General features: G+C 34.2%; 1 protein-coding gene across 2 annotated transcripts in view; it reads left to right on the forward strand.

Moving 5' to 3' along the window:
- Positions 1-9,844, forward strand: part of LOC133194043 (ATP-dependent translocase ABCB1-like) — a 30,269-nt gene extending 20,425 nt beyond the window's left edge. Inside the window, exons 17-27 of one of the 2 annotated variants that reach the window (XM_061329967.1) lie at positions 2,762-2,898; positions 3,174-3,332; positions 3,499-3,603; positions 3,925-4,086; positions 4,507-4,675; positions 4,975-5,251; positions 5,872-6,028; positions 6,400-6,597; positions 6,785-6,991; positions 7,340-7,486; positions 7,955-9,844. In XM_061329967.1, the coding sequence (XP_061185951.1) occupies positions 2,762-2,898; positions 3,174-3,332; positions 3,499-3,603; positions 3,925-4,086; positions 4,507-4,675; positions 4,975-5,251; positions 5,872-6,028; positions 6,400-6,597; positions 6,785-6,991; positions 7,340-7,486; positions 7,955-8,161 (1,925 nt within the window). In that variant the 3' untranslated portion in view covers positions 8,162-9,844. The remainder of the gene's footprint in view (positions 1-2,761; positions 2,899-3,173; positions 3,333-3,498; positions 3,604-3,924; positions 4,087-4,506; positions 4,676-4,974; positions 5,252-5,871; positions 6,029-6,399; positions 6,598-6,784; positions 6,992-7,339; positions 7,487-7,954) is intronic. The other variant, XM_061329968.1, reaches the window with a different exon arrangement.
- Positions 9,845-12,517: the final 2,673 nt, after the last annotated feature.

Genomic DNA, 12,517 nt, shown 5'->3' on the forward strand with positions numbered 1-12,517 from the left:
TAAATCTCTCTTTGTGGCTTTTATGTTTATTATTTAAAAAAGATATTAGGGTGGCAGGAAAATTGCCAAAATTGTAAATTGAAAACTGAGCTTTCTGCCAATACACTTGTCTGCTATCAGGATTATAAGATGGAGCATGCATGCTTTTTAGCCCACCTGAGCTGAAAGCTCAAGTGAGCTTTTCTGATCGACCATTGTCCAGCTTCCATCCATTTGTCTGTATACTTCTCAAATTTTCAACTTCTTCTTAAGAACCACTGGGCAAGTTTTAAACAAAGATGGTACAAAGCAACCCTTGGTAAAGGGGATTCTTACCGTAATTGTTAAAAAGGAAGAGCCAAGCTCCCTTCCAAGTGGAGATAATCAAGAAAAGGCAAAATAGGATGGGATTCTTTAAAAATCTTCCTCTCAAGAACCACTGGATCAGAAAAGTAAAATCTTATGTGGAAGCTTCCTAAGGTAGTGTAGATTGTGTATTATTCAAATCATAACCCCCAGAGGTAGGGTGGGGACACAACAGAGAATCAAAGTTTTACATTGAAATGTACAGGAAAAAACTTTTCATCAAGAACTGCTAAACCAGATGAAATTTAGTTGAAAGCTTCCTGAGGTAGTGTAGATTGTAAATTGTTCAGATCATACTCCCTGGGGGTAGGTTTGGGCCACAATAGGGAATGAAAGTTTTACATTGAAATATATAGGAAAATCTTTAAAGGGGCTTGGACACAGATTTGAAATTTTTTAAAATTTTCAATATAATATCATGACATATATTTTCAGAGCATTTCACACCGAAATTTTATAAAAGTGTGTTTAAAAACTTCTTTTATCTGGGAATGAATAAAATGAGATGCATTGATTGACACACATCCATGCACTTTCATGAAGTAAATTTATCCTTAATATTTTAGAAAAGAGGAAAATTAGTGAAAAAATAAAACTTTAATCCAGAAAATTCACAGTAGATATGTGAGAATTAAGCAAACACAACTCACCAGTATTGTTAGGCCGTGCTACTGTAAAATGTAAACATTAACAAATAACAGCACTCATGCCCATGTATACAAACACAGATATTTTGATATGATGTTATGAAGAAATTATCATTTAAGTTCAATTTATTTAATATTGATTATTTTTTGAATAAAAATAGAAATTTAAAATTGTAAACAAAAAGGCTATGCAACTGTGTCCAGGCCCCCTTAAAAAATCTTTTTATCAAGAACTAAGATATTGAAAAATCTTTACATCTCCTCTATTCAAGAACAGCAAAGCTATGATGAATCATATTAATGTTGAAGCATCCTCTGGTAGTGAAGATTCATTTTTTGATCAAATCATGGCCCCTGTAGGGTGAATTCACCATGCATCGGACACCCTCGCACTTCAACAAGTTCTAGCGATATCGCTACCAACCGAATATTATCAAAATGGAACTTAACATGTAGTATGTGGTTAAAATATAAATTTTTGACACAATCGTGTGCTATTTATAGAGAAAATATCATTAAAACCCGATTTTTTCGAAATAAGTCAGAATTCACCATGGATCGAACAATATTCACCATGCATCGGACATACGGTATTTAAACCAGAAAAATATCATACCTTGATCTCGGTGCTTTAAAATTAGTGATATCGAAACATTTTTATCTTTTATTAAAAAATTAAACTTCTAGTTAAATTTGAATGACTATTTTGATCCACAGATGTGAAGAGATTTTAGGTGCATCACATCGCCTTAGAAAGGCTTTACAATGCAAGTAATATGGCAACTCGCGCCTTTGTCTCGTGGGTTATCATCATCTAGTTTAAAGAAATAAATTGAGTCCACTTCTAGTCGTCATATATCGATATCTTGTATTTCACTTAAAATTCAGAGTTTTTATTTTCTATTTCCGCAAAAAATAGCTGTCATTTGGGTTTTATATGAAAATGGAAGTGATCACCCATGCATCGGAAAGTGTCCGATGCATGGTTAATTTGTGTCCGATGTACGGTGAAATAAACATACTTGTTAAAAACAACTCTAACAAATATTATACAAACATTGAAGTAAAATTTTTGAAAATTTCTGAAAAATTATCAATTATTGATAAATTTTACCTAGGTCCGACCCGTTCCGTTGACATCTATTTAAAAGAACGACAACTCTAAAAATTGCAAAATCGTAAATTTCTGGTTACTCCCCTTTGATGAAGCAAAATATGATGTAATTTCAAGGCCATTCTTGTGGTATTTTTATCACAACATGAAAATAAAAATCGGCATCATTAAAAAGTTTAAATCTTTACCTTTAAGACAGAAACAAGTAAAAACACGGGGAGACTCAGGTTCAATGAAAGTTTATTGCTTCAAGTTGTCCGAAGCAAGGTATGTGTCCGATGCATGGTGAACTCACCCTATATAGGATTGGGCCACAAAAGATGATCAAAATTTTATATCGATAGGAATACATGTATATTAGGAAAAATCTAATGTGACTGAAGTGAGCATTTCGGCCCATGGGCCGCTTGCTTAGCCTTATTTTCAATACATGACTTGTAACCAGTAAAACATTTTGTTGCTTCTAAATTTTGACAATTAAGTTTAAGTGAAATATATTTTCTAGAGGAGAATTTAAAAGAAAAAAGTCAAAGTTTGCTTGTAACCCTTCATTTCCCTCATTGGCTATAGAATACTTTACCATCTACTGTATTTTTGCTAGGAAATACTGTACCTCCTGTCAGTGAGTGGGATATTTATTTTGTTTCTTATTCAGAGGAAGAATTGATTGCTGAGTTTGCGGGTGGAAACGACAAGAAACCTGAGAAAGCGGACAACAAATTGCAGCGCCAACATACAGTACACCATTTACCCGTGGAGAAAGAAACTAAAGAAACTGAGGAAAAGGACAAGGTGAGACTGTCACAAATAAATAAATTTACCTATTGACAGTGTCAAACTTTAATGATTTCATCAGTGAAAATTGTAATGTTTAGTCAAATGCAAAGGAAAATTGGTGTACAAAATGTATATGCTAGCAATTAATCTTGAAGGATGTTGAAAGAATTGTGAATTAGTACTGTACCAATAATTATTAAACTTCTAGATGCCTATCTTTGATGATTAAACAGACTAAAAAATTATCTAAGATTTTGAGAATAACAGCGATCACTGTTGTTCAAATTTAGAAAAAGGAGAAAAAGGAGGAGGAGGAGGAGGCAGGTATTGGACGTGTCCTAAAGATGAACGCCCCGGAGTGGCCATTCATACTACTGGGGAGTCTGGGAGCCATCGTCAATGGAGGCGTACAACCAGCATTTGCCATCATCTTCTCAGAAATTCTTGGAGTAAGAAATTAATTTACAAACCATAGATTGAAGCCAAAATAGAGTTATTTGTGTTCTTGAATATATTTTTTTTTCATTTGTGTTAAACAAGTGTTGATTAGGATGTATTGCCTAAAAGTGAAGTAATGATAGCAAAGAAACATTAAATTTTGATTTTTTTTTTCAGACCTTTGCTATCTCTAGCAACAGTGAACAAGAAGACAAGGTGTTAATGTGGACATTGCTTCTGGTGGGGGTGGGGGCTGCCAGCTTTCTCACATTTCTTCTTCAGGTAGGTATTTAGTTCAGAAACACATCTTTATGTAGGCTAGTAGTCTGTAGAGGTTGTTGGTTTATTTCCGGGATAAACTCTTACACATTTTGTTCAAGTTAGATGATTATATGTACATTGTCTACTTTCTAATCTGCTATATACACTTCCTAAAAAAAGGTATTAAATACTTAGCAATTTGGTCTCAAACACTGAAATTCCTCATAAAAGGACATATTTGATTGAGTACTTACTAGCAAGTAGCTATTTGAGTAAAAAAAGAGGGGTACAGAGTTACTTCCCATTACTGTTGTTGTTTCTTACGAATTATTTCCTTTACAGGGATTCAGCTTCAGTGTGTCTGGGGAGAATCTTACAATGAGACTGAGACAATCGTGTTTCCGTGCATTACTGAGACAGGATATCGAGTACTTTGATGATCAGAAAAATTCCACCGGAGCCCTGACTACCAGGCTAGCCACAGAGGCTGCAGAAGTCCAGGGGGTGGGTAAAGAGGACACCAAAGAGTAGTCCTGCTCATGCAGTGTTGTTTTTGGCCTATCACACTTACCAACAATTTCACCCTGTGTAAATTTGCCAAGACAGTTGCATTTAAAGAGAGATAACTCTGTCTCTGAAAGAGGACAAAAATAAAACGGAGACAAATATTTACATATATATTTGGTATTGGGGACAAGGGAATTCCCCTCTTTTGATAACTGATAGAAAGTAATTTGTTACAAAAATGTCTAAGCTTCTGCCTTATCTGAACCAAAAGCTCAAAAGTGCTTTTATACAAATAAAGTAGATGGATGAAAAGGGTAGAAGCAGCTGCTAATTGAATTCTAGATGTACAGAACAGTTAAAATTATTCATACCCTGTCAGCTAGTGTATATAATATCTAAGCTTACTTTGTTATACAGGCCTCAGGAGCACAACTGGGAACCATGTTACAGAACTTTGCCAACATAGGAACTGGTATCATTATTGGTTTTGTGTATGGCTGGCAGTTAACTCTAGTCATTCTAGCATTTATCCCAATCATTGGAATAGCTGGTGTTCTTCAGATGAAACTTCTGGAGGGAGTTTCAGGTAAAAACTCTACAAATTTTAATAAAAATACTTAACACATAATGAAACCTTGTGTAGGTTTAATACATTGTTCCTTGGACAGAACTCTGAATGTAGATGAAACTTTGCTTAAGATGAATGACATCAAAAAAGAGACATCCTGGAATTTTCTATATATTTATTTTATTCTAGCCCATTGGCCTCTAGCTCACTATGTAATTTAACCTTAATATCTATAATTCTCTCACATCTCAAAAATTTTTTTAGCTCCAATCAAGTTGTAGATGACAAGGTCTGACTGTATTTGTTTTTAATTTCAGGTCAAAATAAGGAGGCTTTGGAAGAGTCTGGCAAAACAGCCACAGAAGCCATAGAAAACATCCGTACGGTAGCCAGTCTGTGTCAGGAGGACATGATGGTAGAGAGGTACAAATCACAGCTGGACACTCCCTATAAATCCGCCCTTAAAAAGTCCCATCTAACAGGGATTGCCTTCGCTGCCTCCACTGCTGTCATGTTCTTTGCCTATGCCACCGCCTTCTATTTTGGTGCTTACATGATAGAGGAAAATGAAATGACATTCACCGATGTGTTCAAGTAGGTTTTCATAATTTATTTTGAATGATTTTATTTTGTCAAAGTCTTACATGCTGAAAAAAGTAGTATAAGATTGATTAGGATTTCGGATTGTTGGAGGGGGGGGGTCTTCTTTTTAATAATTCATCAACTAGTGTCCATCTTGAACCTTGGCCATAACTTTTGGATTAAAATGATTGACACTACACATTTGGTCAGTCTGAAGTTCATTGTTAAAGCTATATGCTGGGTCAAGGTTTTACTTTGTCAGCTTTGAAAGACTAGTAGAAATTCTAAACTTTCCGCTTCCAAAAGTATTGAGTTGTACTGACATTTTTTAAATTGTCCAGGATAGTTTTTCTTCATTACTTATAAGTACTCGGGTTTCATTTATTTTCATGTTGATTCAGGAAAAAAGCCAATTCCATTGATAAATAAATTCCTGAAAGGATTTCTCATTGTTTTGCAAAATGCATCAAAAGTAAAATATGCATTTCAGTGATTACCTAATTTTGTGATCGAGCTTTACCATGATAACAACGAAAATTGAAGTTTGACGAAAAATTGAGGAAAACGTACTGTAACAGTATTTTTATTGGAATGATAACTTATTGAGAAGATTTTTATGTTCTGTTTCACAGAGTATTCAGTGCTATTGTGTTTGGTGCAATGGCTATGGGTGAGGCGAGCGCTTTTGCACCTGATGCTGGGAAGGCCAAGAAATCTGCTGCATTAATCTTCAAGCTACTAGACAGAGAGCCAAAGATTGATCCATACTCTGAGGAAGGCATCAAAGATGTAGGACATTTTCAGTTTCATTTTGCAAAAATTGGAATGTACATGTATTTATTCATTCATTCATTTTCCTGACCAAAGTTTTTGTTAGCTATGGTTCAATTACCAAAGTATTAAAATTTTGATTTCATTTTTTTTTTGGGATAATCCATAATTATAATTTGAAAATTCATACTTATCTCTAGCTTACAGATGATGTTTTAAAATTAAGAATTTTGCACTTGTATTTGAAAAAAAAAGCAACAAAAACAAAAAAAATCCCGAACAGAAACAAAAGCTGATATAAACTATTTATAGATATTTATTGGTCTATCCAGCTTCCAATATGTATATGTGCATACATGTATAAATGAAAATAATTTTCATTTTTACAGGAGAGTTTCACTAGTGCAGTGTCATTCAGAAATATTCACTTCCGCTACCCAACTCGCCCAGATGTGGAGGTCCTGCAGGGTTTGAATTTAGAGGTGACCCCCGGGGAGACTTTGGCATTGGTGGGTGCCTCTGGGTGCGGCAAGAGTACCACAATGCAGCTGATAGAGAGATTTTATGATCCTGAGACTGGTGATGTGGTCAGTAGTTATTACTGTGTTGTGTCACTTAATAAGATATACATGTACATTAAATATGTATTTTACTTTAAAAAATGAATTGTCAGTGCTGTTCCAGTTAAGGCACAAAACATTTATCCCAAAGGAAATTTTTATTAAACAGATGAATGGATTTTTATTTAAGTAGATTTTTGTAAATATATTATAGTTACTGGATAAGAATAATTTGAAAGATCTGAACGTCCAGTGGCTGCGTCGTCAGATTGGAATCGTGTCCCAGGAACCAGTGTTGTTTGATTGCAGTATTGCAGAAAATATCGCATACGGGGATAACTTCAGAGAGGTTCCAATGGCGGAGATCATTGAGGCTGCTAGAAACGCTAATATTCACGAGTTTATCCAGTCTTTGCCCAATGTAAGGAAAAAAAAAGAAAATAAGTGTTATATACATGTTGTCCAAAAAAGAAACTGTAGTTATGAAATATATCAGTAAGAAAAACATGCCTAATAAAGTAAAAACCAGAGGCATGTTCAACAGTGTGAGCGCTCGCTAACATTTCTGTTGGAGGTATAAGGAATTTTGGCGAGCACTGTGTTGAACAGGCCTCAGTTTGATAAGATTAATGATGATTTAAACTGGGTAATTCAAGTAACTTAGAAAAGTAAGTTACTATGTAAATGACTGTATACATGTACATATGCATTTGATAGCTCCATGTTATTCTTTTTAGCATTTGCTTGCATGAAATTCCATATTTTACAGGGCTATGACACACTGTGTGGTGACAAGGGGACACAACTCTCAGGTGGACAGAAACAGCGAGTGGCCATTGCTCGTGGACTGGTCAGAAATCCCAAGATTCTTCTGTTGGATGAAGCCACTTCTGCCCTCGATACAGAGAGTGAAAAGGTAATAGCACTGTTTAAATATCCTTTCACTGTCCATTCATTCATCACCTTTAACATCAGCAGTATCAAAATTATTGTTATTATTTAAAGGAAGTTTCAAGGCCTTTCCTGTTACTTTGTTAATGCCTGGATCCATCATGTCTGAAAGCTTTCATTAAGTTTTCATCACTCAACATTTGAATTTCCAGACAAGGCTAAGAAACAGAATTATGAATACATCTCCAAGATAACAAACAATATTTTATGTTAGTACTGTCAAATTTTGTCTAATCTGGACACTACTGGTTCGATAGAAGTGGGACAGATTAGACAACATTCCAGATTACACAACATTTTAAACAATTGAATTCACTGAAAGGGACTAAAAGTTAACATTGTATTAGGCGACATCTGGATAAGGCAAGTCTCACTATAATTTCTTTTCCAATGAAGATTTATCTATTGTAGTTTTACATACTTTAATTTCTAGATTGTCCAAGAAGCCCTTGACAAAGCACGAGCGGGAAGAACGTGTATCGTTATAGCTCACCGACTTTCCACGATCCAGAACGCCGACAAGATCTGTGTCATCAAACACGGAGAAGTGGCCGAGCAAGGTCGACATGGAGAGTTAATGTCCAAACAGGGCATTTACGCTCGCCTGGTCAACACGGCAAACAAAAGGGGAAAGAATTAACAACAGAGAAAACTTAGATTTTTTCAAAGACTTATGTTTTGTTGATATTTGGGGTGTACATCTATTTCTTTTTATAAAGAAGTCAAACCCCGATCAGCTTTATTTCTGTGGTTGTATGCAGGTCCTCAAAGTTTGGCAGATTAAGCAATTTGCTCTTAAACTTTTTAACATTGTGTTTTGAAGTGTTATGAATGTTAACAAACTTTTGTCATGTCTAATCTCAATTGTTTTGGATTTGTATGAAATGTATTAAATTAATATATGGTAGAATTGTAGCTCTGTAAACAGTGTTTAAAGATTTCATGTGTTTGAATTACTATCAAATGATATTTATTTATTTGTACATGTACATAAAGAGAAGAGAATTACTGTATATTTCTATACTCATTTACAGGTCAGATGGTAGGTATGGGATTAGGTGCTCTTTCTCACATGACAATACTTACGTTAATATACACACTTCCGACACATACTCTTGACTATAGTGCCAAGAACATACATCTGTATTAAGTATAAAGGTATAGAATTACATCATTCTGTGGACTTGTAAACAGTATCTTGTGAGTAGGCTAAATTTTTCAACATCTTTTGATGATTTCTGTTAGATATGAGTCGAGACAGCATTTTGTGCTATACATGTAAACACGGGTATCTTGTATTTATTTTGTAAGAGAAATGGCATATATATATATATCAACACTAGAATTACTTTGCACTTTAAAGGTTGTTGTAAAGTTTTCTTATAGAATAATGGAATGACACCTTAATTTATAGTTTTGTAAAATTGTAACCAACTTTCTTTTCATTGTGATGAGCTATGTTTATTTCTAGAATCCTTTTACATGTACAATATAATGAACATGTAACATGTATTAATTAGATATAAAACAAGCATCATACATGTACATGTATATTTAAGTGCCTGATTTTTTTTCAATTATTCAACAACCAAGAGTATCATCCAATTATTTTTTGGCAGGTTCAAATATATGTACAGTCCACATGCAAGATAGATATTTACATGTTTATTTACATACGTTAATGTTACAAGTATATAGGGAAAAAATAACTTGTGTACTACATGTCCCATTACTGAATCTCAATTTAATTAAGATAAAAAAAAGACAAAGAACTGTTTAAAACTCAAAAACATGTCTGACCGTTTTATATAAGTTTGGGTTATGATTCATGTGAAATCCATACTAGTAGTATAGTAGCTTTGTGCCAAACGTCAAAATGTATCAAATATATGTGATGAATTCTTGTTATGAAAATGATCATTTTCCAGTGATCATGGCAAATTGTGATATTTTGTTTATATATATTTGTTTGTAAGTGTTGTTATCTAACCTCTTGACACCAAGTACATGTACACCTAATAAGTCTCTCTCTCTATAATTTATATATATGAAGATTCATAGTTAGATCCTTTCCCTTTTTCTGTTGTTTACTTGGAAAGAAAGAATTGGGCCATGTTTTATTTTGTTTTTTTTTTTAAGTTCTTAACAAATCATGTCCTTCTGATGAATTTCACGACACCATTTTGGAAGTGACATCTTGTCAGTTACATTAACTAGAATTGTAGTCATCTGGATCTGTTTATAGGAGAATCTCGTTTGATGTTAGATAAAATTTTCTTTTTTTAAATTAAAGACAATCTTATGAATAAAATTTTATATTTTGTCAGAATGGTTCTTGTTTTTTTTTAATGGACTTGTAGTGTGTTTGTTAAAATATTGTTTATTGTAAGAAAGTAAGCTTCCTTGGCACCCTGTCCAATGCCAATCAGCTTACTGAGTTCAATTTCGTGTAAATTCAATGATTTAATTTTCATGCAGACTACTCATCTGTCAAATACATAAAAAAGGGGTGATGGGGGAGGGGGTCACCCCCCCCCCTTGCTTCATGCTTGCTGTTACATTTCTAATAGGACTTCAGTGTCTTGTTGCACTTTATTTCAGGCGACCTCTCAGCACGGCAAATAAATACATGTAGAACTTTGATTTTAACCTGATGTTGTCAATCTTAGGCATTCTGGAGCCAGGAAGGGCCAGGAAGTTTTACTTACAATATAAGTAGGAGGTATTCTATGTTTTGTAGGAGTAGTATTTCCTAAAAGGACAGTCCTTGGCCATAACCAAAAGTTTCCAATGTAGCGCATTGTTTTCTTGTGTCATTTCTTCCCATCCTTTAGGGGGGCAATTGATAGCTGCTTGGTTTTGTAGTACACTAATGACTTCTTCATCCCCCCCCCCCCCCCCACTCTCTTGGTGCTGCTGGAAACAATGGAAGACACCACTTTTCAGTAGCTGATTTGCAAGTTTCTTAGCTGATGATGTCTTCTCTTGACCTGATGTTTGACTTTGATAAGGTCTAATAGTGCAGGTAATTTATAGCAGTTATCTCTCCCATCAGAGTATCGATGGACCTTAAGTTAAATGGCACATGTACATGTATCGTACATAATGTAAACAAAAGCTACATCTGGAACAAGTTACATGTATGTAAGCTATTAATATAACTAAGGTGTATAAGCTATAATCATGAACAAAAAATATCACCTTTAAACGAGTAATGTGTCCGAAATTATAAGCTACTGTACAAGTATATGCAACATGTATAATTTACTATTCTTATTATGTTTAAAAGCAATAAACAAAAAAATGTGAAAAAGAAAAAAGCCAAGTGTTATACACTACTAACCTAAAGAAGAAATGTGAGAAAGCTGGCAGCCCATAACCCGACAAGCAGCAGTGTCCACATCAACACCTTATCTTCTTGTTCACTGTTGCTAGAGATAGCAAAGGTCTGAAAAAATTCAAAGTTTAAAGTTCCTTTGCTATCATTACTTCTTTGCTGTTATGCAATACATCTTAAGGATACTTGCTTAACACCAATGAAGAAAAAATTATATTCAAGGACACAAAGAACTGTATTTTGGCTTCATTCTATGGTTTGTAAATTAATATCTTAATTAATATAAATTCAAAAATTTCTGAGATGATGACAAATGCTGGCTGCGCTCCATCGACGATGGCTTCCAGGCTCCCCAGTAGTATAAATGGCCACTCCGGGGCGTTCTTCTTTAGGACACGGCCAATACCTGCCTTCTCCTCTTTTCCTCCCTTTTTCTACGCTTGCTAAACAGTGATGGCTGTTTTTCTCAAAACCTTAGAAAATTTTTCAGTCTATTTATCAAAGATACGCGTCTAGAAGTTTTCAAAATAATTATTCCTACAGTACCAATTCACAATTCCTTCAACATCTTTCAAAATTAATAGCTAGCATGCATACTTTGTACACCAATTTTCCTTCACATATGACTAAACATTACAATTCTCATTGATGAAATCATTAAAATTTGACACTGTGAATAGGTAGATTTATTTATTTGTGACAGTCTCACCTATTGTGCTTTTCCTCAGTTTTTTTGGTTTCTTTCTCCACAGGTAAATGGTGTACTGTGTGATTGCGTTGCAATTTGTGGTCCGCTTTCTCCGTTTTCTTGTCTTTAATACCCGCAAACTCAGCAATCAATTCTTCCTCTGAATAAGAAATAAATATGCCACTCAGTGTTTGGATAGTACAGTATCCCCCAAGACACAGAGGATGTTAATAATGTAGGGTGACAAGAAAACCTTGTTTTTTTTACATTGAGAAAGTGGATCTCACATAAGTTTGTCAAAATTTAGGTGCCACGAAATGTTCTACTGTTAAAGCCATATATTGAAAATAAGTGTGAAAAAGCAGTCTTATATTTGCGATAGTTAATCCTGATATTAGTAGACAAGTGTAAGCGGAAAGCTCAGTCTTCAATTCAGGGATATTAAACGGATATGTATATATATATTTTTTTTAAGAAAATAATAAACATAAAAGTTATGAATCTAATAACTTCACAACATTTATAAAGTATTCATATTTATGCTTACACTGATTACAACATGAATTTTTGAAACCTTACATCCTTCAGTAATTAATAGAAATATACAATGTACACATTTAATAATGTTCACATTCAATATCATGCAAGAAAGCAAACAAAATTGCACCGATAAGAGCTGATAAGAAAATTGTATACTTTTGATAGCTCTTCTTAAAATGCATGAAATTTTAAGGGTAGAAATATGACATCTCAAAGTATTAAAAGAGGCCCAAGGGCCTTAGCGGTCACCTGAGTAAAATACAACATTGTAAATGATCCACAAAATTATAAAACTGGATGTACTGTGCGCGAGCTCACAAAATAATAACCCTCCCCCAAGCTTAGTTTTTTGAAGTGCTTATTCAAATTTTGTAAAGGTGATCTTGAACTTACCGAAAAGACTTTGATTAAAAAATGACACATCCCCCTGT

Source organism: Saccostrea echinata, unplaced genomic scaffold (genome assembly GCF_033153115.1).
Source record: "Saccostrea echinata isolate AGI-Se365-2 ecotype Australia unplaced genomic scaffold, CSIRO_AGI_Sech_v1 ptg000028l, whole genome shotgun sequence".
NCBI lineage: Eukaryota > Metazoa > Mollusca > Bivalvia > Ostreida > Ostreidae > Saccostrea > Saccostrea echinata.